At 39.7% G+C, this 15,339-nt stretch overlaps 1 protein-coding gene across 3 annotated transcripts in view; it reads left to right on the top strand.

Moving 5' to 3' along the window:
• The window catches only part of SCAI (suppressor of cancer cell invasion), a 194,716-nt gene that overhangs the window by 163,885 nt on the left and 15,492 nt on the right, over nt 1-15,339 (top strand). For all 3 annotated transcript variants that reach the window (XM_030919428.1, XM_030919427.1, XM_030919429.1), the window contains 3 exons: nt 9,205-9,277; nt 13,489-13,662; nt 13,863-13,963. In XM_030919428.1, the coding sequence (XP_030775288.1) occupies nt 9,205-9,277; nt 13,489-13,662; nt 13,863-13,963 (348 nt within the window). The remainder of the gene's footprint in view (nt 1-9,204; nt 9,278-13,488; nt 13,663-13,862; nt 13,964-15,339) is intronic.

Here is a 15,339-nt window from a genome sequence, read left to right as displayed (position 1 = left end):
CCTTTGCTGTTTTTGTACCCCTGTATGCTTGATTATTTTTGACTATGTTTCTTATTATCCTTAAAAATTACTTGTATGAAGTTCATAGAGCCCTAGGATGAGGATACGTTTATGCTGAGAGGGTCTGCATTGGTTTATGCCAGACACCCGGAGGCACTAATAGTTTGGGATTACCTAGATGATAGAAATTTGGGCTGCAGCTATGCATGAGGGCTGGCTTACACTGACAGCCCTCAAGAACTAATTTTTGTTTTCTTTTGTTTTCTGCTCAGCATCAAGAAAAAATTTTTTGCAGTCCCATGTGGAGTGATCATGGAGGGGAGAGGAAGTGTCGAGTTTAGTTTTCGTTAATCCTTATACTGACAGTATAGCCCTTTAGGATTCCACGTTAAAGGGTGTAACCTTTTACGATTCCAATTTAAAGGCTTTAGCCTTTAGGATTCCAGTTTAATGCAGGGCGAGTTTTCTGTTAGATTCCCAACTTGGACAGATGCTGAGCTGTGACATTTGTCCCCTTTTCCAGATGAGATCTTTAAAACCCAAATTCAAGTTGCTAGATTGATTCAGGGCAAGAGTTCTGGAATCTGTGTGTCCTCTCAGTCTCCTCTACAGGTTTTTCTGTATCTCTCTGCCCTTAATTAGTGAAGCGTCCTAGAGTTCAGTCCTTGTTCTTTTCTATCTACAGCTGACTTCTTGATGTTCTTAGCTGATTTTATGGCTTTGCTGTTTCTGCATTGACAACTTCCAGGCCAGACCTCTCTCTCAAACTCAATTTGAATATTATCTACCTACTCTACATCTTTAGTTGTAATTTAGTTGGTAGAGTTGGCAAACTGAACATGCCCAAGACGGAATTCCTAGGCTTCTCCATATATAGCTTTCCCCATTTTAGTTCATGGCTACTATACTATTGTAGTTGCCCCAGCCAGAATCCTTGATTTCATACTTGACTCCTTCTCCTCTGACATCCAACATCGATTTCAGGAAATCCTGTTGACTCTAATATGTATATCCAAGATCCTATTACCTCCTCTGCCTCATCCTGGCTTATACCACCATCATCATTCACCTGAATTATTGCATTAGCCTTCTAATGAGCCTTCCTCCTTCCTCGCTCTCTTATAAGTGTGCCTATGAGACAGATATGCCACCTTTCTACTCAAAATCACCAATGGCCTGTCATCTCACTCACAAGAAAGGCTTTATTTTTTCTGCTCACACATACCCTTCCCTCCCCAGCCTTCCAAAAACATCTCTGATCTTCTCTCTTCCTGGGCCCCTGATTGCTGAGTTCTCAGCCACACTGACCCCCTTGCTCTTCTTGAAACATATCAGGCAGTCATCTGCTCTAGATCTGTACATTCTTTTCCCTCTGCCTTGAATCCTCTTCCAAAGATACCTACATTATTCTTTAGGTGTCTGAGCAAATAACGCCTTTTATAAGGTCTTCCCTAATTGTCCTACTTAAAATTAGATGCCTCCCCAGTACTCCTTATCCACCTTTGTTACTTTATTTTTTTTAATAATCATAACAGTTAATTTATCCATAGTGACTAGTAGTGTGCACTATTCTAAGCACTTTTTTGTGTATATATTTAATTTCTGCACAACACAGTGTGTTGCTTTTATTGTTCTCATTTTACTGATAAGAAAACCAAGGCACAGATAAAGGTTAAATTTACCCAAGATCACACGGATAGTGGGTGGCCAAGTTGGAATGTAAGACAATGGACTGTGAAACCTGTGCTGTTAACTATGTGCTATGCTTCCATATGTAGCACTTGTCACCTTCTATATTATATAACTTATTTAGTTGGTTAGTTTACTGTGGGTCACAAGCTACCATTTCTCCATCCCCTGTCCAACTGTGAGCTCCAGGCCAGGCATGGTGGCTCACACCTGTAATCCCAGCACTTTGGGATGCTGAGGCAGGTAGATTGCCTGAGGTCAGGAGTTCAAGACCAGCCTGACCAACATGGTGAAACCCCATCTCTACTAAAAATACAATAATTAGCCGGGTGTGGTGGCACATACCTGTAATCCCAGCTAGTAGGGAGGCTGAGGCAGGGAGAGTTGCTTGAACCTGGGAGGTGGAGGTTGCAGTGAGCTGAGATCTTCACTGCCCTCCAGTCTGGGTGACAGAGCGAGACATTATCTCAAAAAATAAAAATAAAAATATACATACATAAATGTCAGCTCCAGAGTTTTTTTCTGTTTTGTTTACTGTTGTATCTCTAGCACCTGTCGCAGTGTCTACTCCTTAGGTCCATGAGTGTTTGTTGAAGAAGAGAATAAGAGATCTTTAAAAAGAACATTATATACTGTTTTAAGCAAATGCTTTTTTTTTTTTAAGAGACAGGTTTTCATTCTGTCACCCAGGCTGGAGTGCAGGGAGTGCAGTGGTACAATCATAGCTCACTGCAGCCTCAAACTCCTGGGCTCAAGAGATCCTCCTGCCTCAGCCTCCTGAGTACCAGGACTACAGAAACATGCCACCACACCTGGCTAATTTTTAAATTTTGTGTAGAGATAGGGTCTTCCTTGTTGTCCAGGCTGGTCTTGAGCTCCTTGCGGTAAGCGATTCTCCCACCTTGGTCTTCCAAAGTGCTGAGATTATGAGCCACCATGCCCAGCTAGTGAATACATTTTAAACCTCAGTTAAAGAAATAATTTCCTAGGCAAAAGATTGAATGGCTATATGAAAGAAATCTGAAAAGCCCCATCACTGGCTAGAAATAGAAGAAAGTTATCGAAATTATTTCCTTTTCCCCACAAGAAAGGCCTCTAGCCCTTCTGGGATTACCAATAATTTTTTTTTTTTTTTTTTTTTTTTTTTTTTTTTGAGACAGGAGTATCACTCTGTTGCCCAGGCTGGGATGCAGTGACGTGATCTCAGCTCACTGCAACCTCTGCCTTCTGGGTTCAAGTGAGTCTTCTGCCTCAGCCTCCCAAATAGCTGGGATTACAGGTGCGTTTCACCATGCCTGGCTAATTTTTGTTTGTTTGTTTTTATTTTTAGTAGAGACGGGATTTCACCATGTTGGGCCAGGCTGGTCTTGATCTCCTGATCTCAGGTGATCCACCCCCCTCAGCCTCCGAAAATGCTGGGATTACAGGCATGAGCCACCGTGCCCAGCCCAATAATACTTTGAAACTTTTAGAGTCAGATATACAATTTAGGGCAATGAAAAAGATCAGAACTATTCAATTCATTCTGTAATAGGCCACAAAATATTTGTATGGCTTTGATCACGTCTTTGACCTTTTCTGAGCTACTTTTTCCTTCTCTAGAAAATAAGTTGTGAATGCTGATCTCACGGGATTGTTGTGATTGCAGATTAGGATCTATGAAGCTTAGTAGTTTCTGGAAAATAGCACTCAGTAAATGATAGGAATTATTATGACAATGATACTGTTTCCAGACAAAATTAGCACACACGAAAGAAAACTTTACCCCAACTTAGTTTATCAATATAGAGTAGAAGAATTTAAATAAAATACTAGCCAATAGGCTTATTAATAGAATCATCTGTCAAAAGAGTTTATCTGAATCATGCATGAAGGTTAGGTATAGGAAAATCACGCCAGGTGCGGTGTCTCGCGTCTGTAATCCCAGCACTTTGGGAGCATAAGGCATGAGAATTAGGAACTCTAGAGGCCAAGAATTCAAGACCAGCCTGAGCAATATAGCAAGACCCCATCTATAAAATGAAAAACTAGTTGAATGTGGTGCCACATCTGTGCAATGCTCGCTACTTAGGAGGCTGGGGCAGGAGGATTGCTTGAGTTCAGAAGATAAACACTGCAGTGAGCTATGATCACACCACTGTACTCCTGCCTGGGTTACAGAGCAAGACCCTGACTCAAAAAAAAAAAAAAAATTCATACTATAAACTATGTCGATAGGATAAATAAGACAATCACATGCTTTCATAACAGTCATTTAGTAAAATCTAATAAAACTCATTGCATGTTCTTAACTAAAGCACTTGAACCTATGATGAAGAGCTTCTGTATTCAATAGCCAACTTTGTACTTAGAGAAACACTAAAAGTATGTTTAATTAAAATAAGCAAGAAAAAGAGAATGCCTGTTACGATCATTATGATACAGTATTACTTTTGTCTCAACTAGAAATTCATAACATTCCCCAAATAAAACAGTAACAAAAGTGGTTCAGATTAGTAAAAGAGGACACAAAACAGTAAATATTGGAAAGAATGAGATGAAAATCACTAGTTGCAGATGGTATGATTTTATATTTAGAAAATCAAGAGGAATCACAGAAAAGCTACTAATATGAATATAAATTCATCACAGTGGTTGGTTAGATATAGGACGAACATACAAAACTCAATAGCAACTTTATAATGAGCTATGTCTGGTTAAAATGTATTCATTTGTATATATTTGCCATAATTTTTCTTGTTAGATCAGAAAAGAGTAAAGCCACATGTAAAGCACCTTAAACTATTTCTCAGGCCTAAAATTTAATTATAATCTGATAGAAGGTATTCGTGTATTTGTGTCAGAGGTCTCCAAGATGATTCCCAGGTTCAGTGATTTCCTAGGAAGACTCACAGGACTCGGCATATAGTCATACTGCACTGCTAAGATTTAATACAGTAAAAGAATACAGAGCAACATGAGCAAAGGAAAAAGATATGTGGGGTGAGTTTGGAGAAAACCAAGTACAAACTTCCAGGGACCCTCTTCCAGCGGAGTCACACAGGATACACTTAATTACCCAACCAACAAGTTGTGACAGCATGGATTAAATATTACCTACCAGGGAAGCTTATTAGGAACTCAGTAACCAGGGTTTTTATTGGGAACTGATCTTGTGGGCACTCTCTGCCTGACTCTTAACAAAATGCTTGACTCCCAGAAGACAGGCAGGTGTTCAGTATAAACCATCTTGTTTGCACATTCTAGGGAGAGCGAGCCACTCTTTATCAGTTCTGCTAATGGTAGGAATTGTCACCAAAACTAAGTTCCCAGAAGCCAGCCAGGGGCCAACCCAACAGGCAAAGCTTCCAAAGGATGGCAGTCTGGCTTGCTATGCTAACTCTTCTCTGCACAGTATTATTGAAGAAAAAAAAAAAGAAAAAAAGCCAGGAGGGAAGTTGGTTAGCAAGGAGTACAAAGAAAAAGGAGACCTTGAGAAAAAAATAATAGCAATATCCATTTTAGCCCTATCCAAGAGGAAAAGCGATATGGCCATCTTTAGGGATCTGTAGTGCAGAAAATGCCTCAATCTGTCTTATCAAAAGAATCATTCAATTTACTCCCTTTGTGTTTGGATTACAAGATACTTCTAATTTATCTGAATTATTTGCTTAATATTTTTAGTACTGGTATTACATTCACAAAGTCACAGAATCAAAAATTCCAAGAAGGCATATTGTGAAATCTCTTCCCGCCGCCTAGTCCCAATGCGCTAAGTTCCTATCTCTCCCTATAGATAATCATTGTTACCTGTTTCTTATCCTTTTAGAATAAAATTGTAAATGGATACACAAACTAAAACAAATAGTCTTTTTTTTTTTTTTTTTGAGATGGAGTCTCACTCTGTTGCCCAGACTAGGGTACAGTGGTATGATCTTGGCTCACTGCAACCTCCACGTCCTGGGTTCCAGCAGTTCTCCTGCCTCAGCCTCCCTAGTAGCTGGGATTACAAGCACACGCCAGCACGCCCAGCTAATTTTTGTATTTTTAGTAGAGACGAGGTTTCACCATGTTGGCCAGGTTGGTCTCGAACTCCTGACCTCAAGTGATCTGCCTGCCCTTGGCCTCCCAAAGTGCTGGGATTACAGGCATGAGACACCATGCCCAGCCAACAAATAGTCTTTAGTTTTCTTAGTTATATAAATAGTAGTAACATCTTATACCACATTGCACCATGTCTTTTTTCATTTAATAAGAAGTATTGAGGCTGGGCCTGGTAGCTCACACTTGTAATCCCAGCACTTTGGGAGGCTGAAGGTGGGCTGATCACTTGAGGTCAGGAGTTCAAGACCAGCCTGGTCAATATGGCGAAACCCTGTCTCTACTAAAAACACAAAACTTAGCCAGGCACAGTGGCATTCTCCTGTAATCCTAGCCACTCAGGAGGCTGGGGCACAAGAATCACTTGGGCAGCGGAGGTTGCACTCTAGCCTGGGCAACACAGTGAAACTCTGTTTCAAAAAAAAAAGAAAAAAAGTGTTGAAGACCTTTCATACCTGTTCATAAAGAACTTCTTCATTCTTTTTTATAGCTGCTGGTTATTCCATTGTATTATTCTAGCATAATTTATTGTACCAATCCTGTATTGGTGGTCATTTGGTTGTGTTATTTCCATTCCTTCACTATTACTAACAAGGCTTCAAGGAATAACTTAATACTTACGTGATTTTATTGGTTGCATAGTGTATCTGTAGGGAAAATTTCTAGTTTGAGAATTTCTGCATTAATGATATATGCATTTGAGTGTAATAGATGCTGCCAAATTAAATTGTCTTCTGAAGTGTTTATACCAATGTATACTCCTGTCACCTACATATGTGTATTTCCCCACATTCTTGCCAACAGTGTATATTCTCAAACTTTTAGAAATTTTGCTAAACTGATAGGTTAAAAATGTATTTTTTTTTTTTTTTTTTTTTTTTTTTTTTTTTGGGATGGAGTCTTGCTCTGTAACCCAGGCTAGAGTGCAGTGGTGTGATCTTGGCTCCCTGCAGCCTCCACCTCCTGGGTTCAAGTGACTCTCCTGCCTCAGCTTCCCAAGTAGCTGGAATTACAGGCATGCACCACGCCCGGCTAATTTTTATGTTTTTAGTGGAAACAGGGTTTCATCATGTTGGCCAGGCTGGTCTCCACTCCTGACCTCAGGTGATCTGCCCACCTTGGCCTCCTAAAGTGCTGGGATTACAGGTGTGAGCCAATGTGCCTGGCTGAGAGGCTCTTTCAATATTATGAGATTAATCCTTTGTAATGTGAGTTCCAGATATTTTCTTTAGTTCATTATTTGACTTTTGATTTTGTTTATGCTATGTTTTACCATTCATAAGCTTTTGATTTTTATGTAACTAGGTTTATCAATCATAGTTAATCATAACAGGAAAGTCTAGGTCAAAAAAATAATTACTGTGTTTTCTTTCACCACTTTTATTGTTTAATTTTTTACATTTACATATTTGATATATTTGGAATTTGTCCTAATGTGTGGTGTGAAGTATGGACCCAACTTTCTTTTATATGGGTGTTCAGTTTTTCCAACCAATCTGAGGTGTCATTATTGTCATGGATACATAAGTCCTAAATGTTTTGGAGTCTAATTCTGGACTTTTCATTCTGTTCCGTTGGTTTTCTGCCTACTCTTATACCAGCACCAGTTTAATTACTGAGCTTTTTCTTTTGTTTTGTTTTTTTTGTTTTGAGACAGGGTCTCGCTCTGTTGCCCAGGGTGGAGTGCAGTGGCACAATCATAGCTCGTTGTAGCCTTGACCTCCCTGGCTCAAGTGACCCTCTCACCTCAACCTCCCAAGCAGCTGGGACTGCAAGCATGTATCACCACATTTGGCTAATTTTTCTATTCTTTGTAGAGTCGGGGTCTCACTATTTTGCCCAGGCTGGTCTCAAACTCCTGGGCTCAAGTGATTCTCCCACCTCCCGAAGAGCTGGGATTATAGGCGTGAGCCACTGTGCCTGGCCTTACTGAGGTGTAAAGTATGTTTCAATATCTGATGAGTCTAGTTCCCCCTGTGCTGTTTTTCAGAGTTCTCTTGGGTAATCCAATTTCTCCATATGAACTTTACAATTACTTTTTTCACTTGTAGAAAAAAAGTCTGTGACTATTTTTATTGAGATTGGTTTAAATTTTAATAAGTTAGTCTAATGACATTTTAGAATTGTTTTATCTCTGAGAACATAGTATGTCTTGGCTGGGCATGGTGGCTCATGCCTGTAATCCCAGCACTTTGGGAGGCTGAGGTGGGTGGATCGCTTGAGCTCATGAGTTTAAGACCAGCCTGGGCTGGTCTAAGTTCTGTCTCTACTAAAAATACAAAAATTAGCCAGGTGTGGTGGCATGCACCTGTAGTCCTAGCTACTGGGGAGGCTGAGGCAGAAGAATTGCTTGAACCAGGGAGGCGGAGGTTGCAGTGAGCCGAGATTGTGCCATTGCACTCTAGCCTGGGCGACAAGAGCGAGACTCAAAAAAAAAGAACATAGTATGTCTTCACATTTGTTCAAGTCTTCATTTTATCATTCAGGAGTATTTAAAAAAATTTTGTTGTTTGATTTTTTATTTCTTACTAAGTTTACTCCTAGGAGTTTTATTTTTCTTGTTGCTTTACTATACAGCTTATGATTTTACTTCCCTTGTAGATATACCTTCAGGAAAAGGATATGATTATGCAGAGTACTTTAGTTTTAGTATCAGCTTGTTACTGTAAATCACACATTGACATTCTGGTCTTTACGTCATTCCATGAGAGCAGTTATTATGACCCACAATAAGAGATGATGCCAGGAATTGGGTTTTGGAGCTGAAAGCCAGATCCTGGATCTTGGAAAGTTCACCTTTATATATACCAATGTGTGTTGCTCGATGGAGTGGCCTCTTGGTATACAGCCAGATGACTTCTCCTTGCAAAAGTACAATCATGTTTATGCATTGTGTTTAAAAAAATCAATAGTTCACTCACTAAACTATTTCGATTAAGAGCCTTTAAGAAAGCCTATTATGGGCTGAGCGCAGTGGCTCACGCCTGTAATCCCAGCACTTTGGGAGGCCGAGGCGGGCGGATCATGAGGTCAGGAGATCGAGACCATCCTGGCTAACACGGTGAAACGCTGTCTCTACTAAAAATACAACAAATTAGCCGGGCACGGTGGCGGGCGCCTATAGTCCCAGCTACTTAGGAGGCTGAGGCAGGAGAATGGCGTGAACCCGGGAGGTGGAGCTTGCAGTGAGTGGAGATCGCGCCACTGCACTCCAGCCTGGGCAATAGAGCGAGACTCTGTCTCAAAAAAAAAAAAAAAAAAAGCCTATCATGCATGGTACTTATATATGAATGGCAGTCTCCTTAGCTGTTGCTGATGTTTCTGCATCTATTTATGAGTTTAAGGGCCCAATCTATTCACTAAAGATATACTTTGGAAAATTACTAAATAACTATCAAATCTTTAATGCAAGTTTTAAATTCTTATATATTACAGAATTTCACAAACTTGTTTGGACAACCACTAGTCTGCTTGCTTTCTCCTACAGCATATCCAAAAGCTTTACAAGGTATGTACCCTCATTGCCTGTTACAGCCATAGGTTGCAAATAAACACTATCTACATTTTGAATAGTACTGATCTTTGTTTTTTCCTTCCATAATGATCGTGTGTGGATTTATGATGTTTTATGTGGCAGGTGTCGCTCTGAAATATACCCAGAAGCCTTGCCAACAACCAGGATCCCTTAATGTGCTACCATTAGGCCTTGAGATAATTCGTTCCTGAGAAAGAAGTGGTTTTGTTCCTTGCTGATGGGGAACTCATGATTTGTAAATTTTAAAATTTGTTTTACAGGTGTTTGTTTGCTGGTCATATCCGTATAGCATGGTTTTCCTATACCTTTGCAGGCATGTTTTAAAAGATCCAAGGCATCTTTTTAGACTATAAGATTGCTGGTCTAGGAAACTTCTCAGTCTATGCCTCAGAGTTAGGATAACCTAACTGGCACAACTTAAAGTGTTTCTTTTATTCACATTTTTGCCTTGTTGTAATTTTAAAATAAAAGAACCTCTTCTAAGTCTGCCAGAGAGACAGGTTAGTGTTTTGGCCATTTCTTCAATGGCTGAGAATCAAAAGACTTTTTGTCCTTAGTAGTTTGTCTTTAATTAGTGACACATAAAATCTAATTTTAACTCCCAGTCATTTAGTAGGTAAAATACTAAACAACCTTAACACTGTTTTAGCAGTACTTGTCACTGTTTCACTATCTCCCTAACTGTGAATAGTGCTGATGTCTCTCTGTGGGAGATGGCATTTTACTGCTACTTCCCAGCCAGAAGTCCTGTCTGCTGACATAGTTTGACACAGGAAGTGATGGTCAGCATTTGAATGCCTGAGAGAAGCTGGAGGCTTTCACCGTTGTTTTAAGGTAAGTTCTGCTGTTTAACAGGGAAAAACATGTAGAAATATTAACTTCATGTATCCAAAAGTAAAATTACTAAGGGATAGAACTTACCTTCAAACAACGGTAAAATTCTCCTGCTTTGAAGATTTTGTTATCCTGTTTCTTATCATTTCTGGAGGAATGTAATCTCTTTCAGTTACTCAACAGTACTTTCTGCTATCATTCTGTCCTATCATTACGTAGTTTTTAAATTTACATGGTCAAATGGGTTAATACCAAGATTATTTGGTCTGAAAGACTTCATTGTATAGAAGAGAAAAACACAGACTTTGGAGGCAAACTGACTGAATTTGAATCCCGACTCAGCCACTTACTTGCTGTGTGACCTTGGGAAATTATTCAGCCATTCTGTGCTTCAGTTTCTTCATCTATCAAATGGAAATAATAATAGTATCTACTTCATAGAATAATACTGGGTATGTAGTAACTACTCAATATGTGCTCTCATTATTATTATTATGCTTAGTTGTAATACATGTCCTTAACACATTTTGACCCAGTTTCTTATCTTTGTGATACAAAGCTTAGACCTCTAACACCTTAAATTAATTGTTCAATTACAAAAGCAGATTCAAAATTCTTTTGTGAGAAATGTTTTGGATTTATCCTTAGGTATTATTGCTACTCACCTCTGCAAAAGGGGAGGGCCCTCCACGTGGGTGCAAAAGTAGCTGATCAGTAAGCACTTTTGAGATCTAAAGCCTTTAGTTCTCTTATTAGCCAAGAGTTATTTCATTTATTCAACTTTTTTTTTTTTTTTTTTTTTGGAGACAGGGTCTCACTCTGTCACTCAGGCTGAAGTGCAGTTGTGTGATCACAGCTCACTTCAGCCTCTACCTCCTGGGCTCAGGTGATCCTCCCACTTTAGCCTCCCAAATAGCTGGGACTGCAGGTACACACTACCACACCCAGCTAATTTTTGTATTTTTTTTGTAGGGACTGGGTCTCGCCATGTTGCCTAGGCTGGTCTCAAACTCCTGGGCTCAAGAGATCTGCCTGCCTTGGCCTCCCACAGTACTATTCAACATTTATTATCAGGTACTGTGCTAGGCACTGGAGATAGCACTGTGACCTGACAAGCACAGTTACATTCTTCACAGAGCCAAATGTCCTGTGGCAGACAGAGACAGCCTGATGGGCAGTTATTATAAGTGATTCACAGGAGGATGCATGCTAATGGACGAGGAACTCCTGACTAGCAGCACACTGAAGACAAGGGAAGGGTATCAGATAATGTCTAACGTGGACGTTAAGAACATGGAGAACTAGATGGGGGTGGGAAATGACTGAGCAAGAGTGTTCCAGCTGAGAATTTGCAGGTGCTGTGCCCATGAGATAAGACGGCTTAGGGAGCACGTAGAGAAATTTATTTTATTTTATTTTTTGAGATGGAGTCTTGCCCTCTCGCCCGGGCTAGATGCAGTGGCACAATCTCGGCTCACTGCAACCTCTGCCTCCCAAGTTCAAGCTATTCTCCTTGCCTCAGCCTCCCAAGTAGCTGGGATTACAGGCACTCACCACCGCTACCAGCTAATTTTGTTGTATTTTTAGTAGAGACGGGTTTTCACTATGTTGGCCAGGCTGGTCTCAAACTCCTGACCTCATGATCTGCCTGCCTTGGCCTCCCAAAGTGCTGGGATTACAGGGCGCGAGCCACCGTGCCTGGCCTAATTTTGTATTTTTACTAGAGACAGGGTTTCGCCATGTTGGCCAGGCTGGCCTCGAACGCTTGACCTCAAGTGGTCCGCCCACCTTGGCCTCCCAAAGTGTTGAAATTACAGGCGTGAGCCACCACGCCTGGCCGAGTACATAGAGAAATTAGTCATTCCTTCTAGCTAAAGGGTAGAGTTTGAGATTGTGTGATTGAATTATGAAAGAACTTCTAAGATTTGTTAAGTAATTTAAGTGGAAGACAATGGGATACAGGTTGAGCAAACTTAATCCTAAAATCTGAAATTCTCCAAAATTCAAAAGTTTGAGTATCAACACAACACTGAAAGTGAAAAATTCCACATATCAGTACTTAGTACAAAGTTTGTTTCATGTACAAAATTAATTAAAATATTCTATAAAATTACCTTTAGGTTATGTGTATACGGTACATATTAAACATGAATAAACTTCGTGTTTAGACTTGGGACCTGTCCCCAGGACATCTCATTATGTATATGCAAATATTCTAAATTCCAAAAAATCCAAAATCCAAAACACTTCTGGCCCCAAGCATTTTGGATAAGGGATACTCAACTTGTACTGTCAAAAGATTTAAACAGAAGAGTAGCATGAAAGAGCATTCAGTTAACCTCCTAGAGAATGAACTGAGGAGGGGCGTGGATGAAAACAGGGAGATGGCTGGAGATAGCACAATGACTAGTAGCCGACTGCAAAGATACTAAGCCCATAGAACCAATAGGACTTTGTGATGGACTAGGTGTGGGGAGGGAAGGCAGGAATAAACTTCATGGTTTCTGGCTGAGATGCTGATAGAAATGATAATACTTGATGAGAAGCATATTTGTAGAGAACAAAAGGGGAAATAATTTACTTTGAGTTGTTGACCTGTTGAGTTTGAGGTGCCTTTGAGAGTTAGGTTGAATAGAGTAGCCTAGAGCAGCAGTACTTAAAAGAAATAGAGTGTGAGTCCTTAAATTTTCTAGTACCTACGTCAAAAACAGTAAAAAGAAACAGGTGAAATTAGTGTTAACAATGACGTTTTGTACTAAAGCTTTGAAATCCAGTGTGTATTTACTCATCTAGTCACATTTTGAGTATCTACCGCAGGACAGAGCGGTGCCAGACCTATTAGGCTGCTGACAGAGAATTAGAAATTCATAGGCATATAAATGGTAACTAAAATCATGGGAGTAAGAGCAGTCAGCAATGTATGGGGCCAAAGAAAGAAACTACTCATATTTAAGGGATAGGAAGGGAAAGAGCAACTCAAAGAGAGCAACTCGGAGGAGAATGAAAAAGACCGGCATTTCTAACACTCATCAGAGAATTCTATCACAGATAACCCATCATCCAACACTTGCCATATTTGGATGAAATTTGTTAATTGAGGGCAAAAAATGGTAAGAAATATGTTCGTTTTCCATTTCTCTTAAGTTTGCTAGGCTCTTTCTTAAGTTTGTTCAGCAGAAAGCAACATACCAACATTTTTGTAGTTTCATGAAGAATCTGCTTTGTTGAATTATGATTTAATGAGATAGCTTTAGTTTTATATATTATCAGTATATTAAAATGTTCCTCATATGTATCTCTTATTTTTTGCAAAACTATTATCTATATATATAACATGTTTGTTATTACAGATCAATCTCAGCGAGGTAGCCTCTTCACTCTCTTTTTGAACAATCCTCTAATGGCCTTCCTATTTGTCTCTGGATTGTCAAGCATGCGCAGAGGCCTATGGGAAAAGTGTCAAGAATATCTTCGGAAAATCAACCGTGATATTGCCCAGCTACTGACTCATTCACGTTCAATAGGTACCCTCCTAATCTAACTGCACATTTAACAGAATGTACTATAATGGCTTAAAATGGTTACTTATTTTAAATTGTTTGAATTTTTAAAGGTATGTGTCCCAGGCAGGAAAGTTGAGAAGGCTTTCCTGAAGTTTCCTTCCCCTTTGAAACATAATTTCCATTTAAGCATCTTTTTACTGTCATTTTTCTCCTCTTTGCAGATCAGGCATTTCTCCAGTTTTTTGGAGATGAATTTCTTCGCTTGCTCCTCACAAGATTTATCTTTTGTTCAGCCACCATGAGGATGCACAAGATTTTTCGGGTAGGCAAAGAACATTATTAAAGATGAATTTTATCATTTTAGGTATTTAAGAACATGTATTATATTTTACCTGTATAAAATAAGGTTATAACAAAATAATATTATTTTGGACAAATTCAAAATAATATTTACAAATGTACTTTCACACTGGTCTGTTAAGTAAAAAAATACATATTCACAAATGAATATGTAAAGTATAAAGATTGACAATATTAAGGCACATCTGAGTACCTATCCTTTGTTTAAAAGTAGAACATTTTCTGGCCGGGCTTGGTGGCTCCTGCCTGTAATCCCAGCACTTTGGGAGGTCGAGGCTGGTGGAACACTTGAGGTCGTGAGTTGGAGACCAGCCTGGCCAACATGCTGAAACCCCTTCTCTACTAAAAATAAAAAAATTAGCCAGGTATGGTGGCATGCACCTGTAATCCCAGCTACTCTGGAGGCTGAGGCAGGAGAATTGCTTGAACCCAGGAGGCTGAGGTTGCGGTGAGCAGAGATTGCACCATTGCACTCCAACCTGGACGATAAGAGCGAAACTCCATCTCAAAAAATAAAAAAAATAAAAGTAGAACATTTTTGATACCTCCCTGATCCTATCTCCCTCTCAAATGAAACTCACATCCTGAATTGTATTTATTTATTTATTTAAAGATGGAGTTTCACTCGTGTTGCCCAGGCTGGAGTGCAATGACCCGATCTCAGCTCACTGCAACGTCTGCCTCCCAGGTCCAAGCAATTCTCCTGGCTCAGCCTCCCAGGTGGTAGCTGGGATTATAGGCGCCCACCACTACACCTAGCTAATTTTTTGTATTTTTAGTAGAGACAGGGTTTCACCACATTGGCCAGGCTGGTCTCGATCTCCTGACCTCAGGTGATCCACCCGCGTTGGCTTTCCAAAGTGCTGAGATTATTGGCATGAGCCACTGCACTCGGCCCTGAATTTTTTTTTTAATCATTCACTTTTCTTTATAGTTTTGCAGCATGTATTTCTATTCCTACGCAACATATTTATGAATCCGTATTGTGTGTATTCTTCTGCAACTTCCTTTTTGCCAATGTTTTTATTCCTGAGATTGACCCATGTTGATTGACTATAGCTTTCATTCATTCATTTTGTTTGACTATACAACACTAGGCATTATTTGACTATACATTGCAGATTCCTTATTCTGATAATGGACATTTGGGTTGCTTCCAAGTTTTTATTATTATATAAATGATGCTGGCCATTTATTATATAAGTGATTTATTATTATATAAATACAGTGACTCACACCTGTAATCCCAGCACTTTGGGAGGCCGAGGTGGGCAGATCACGAGGTCAGGAGTTCAAGACCAGCCTGGCCAACATGATGAAATCCTGTCTCTACTAAAA

This window comes from Rhinopithecus roxellana, chromosome 16, assembly GCF_007565055.1.
Source record: "Rhinopithecus roxellana isolate Shanxi Qingling chromosome 16, ASM756505v1, whole genome shotgun sequence".
Taxonomy (NCBI): Eukaryota; Metazoa; Chordata; class Mammalia; order Primates; family Cercopithecidae; genus Rhinopithecus; species Rhinopithecus roxellana.
This window is presented reverse-complemented; position numbering and strand designations above follow the sequence as displayed.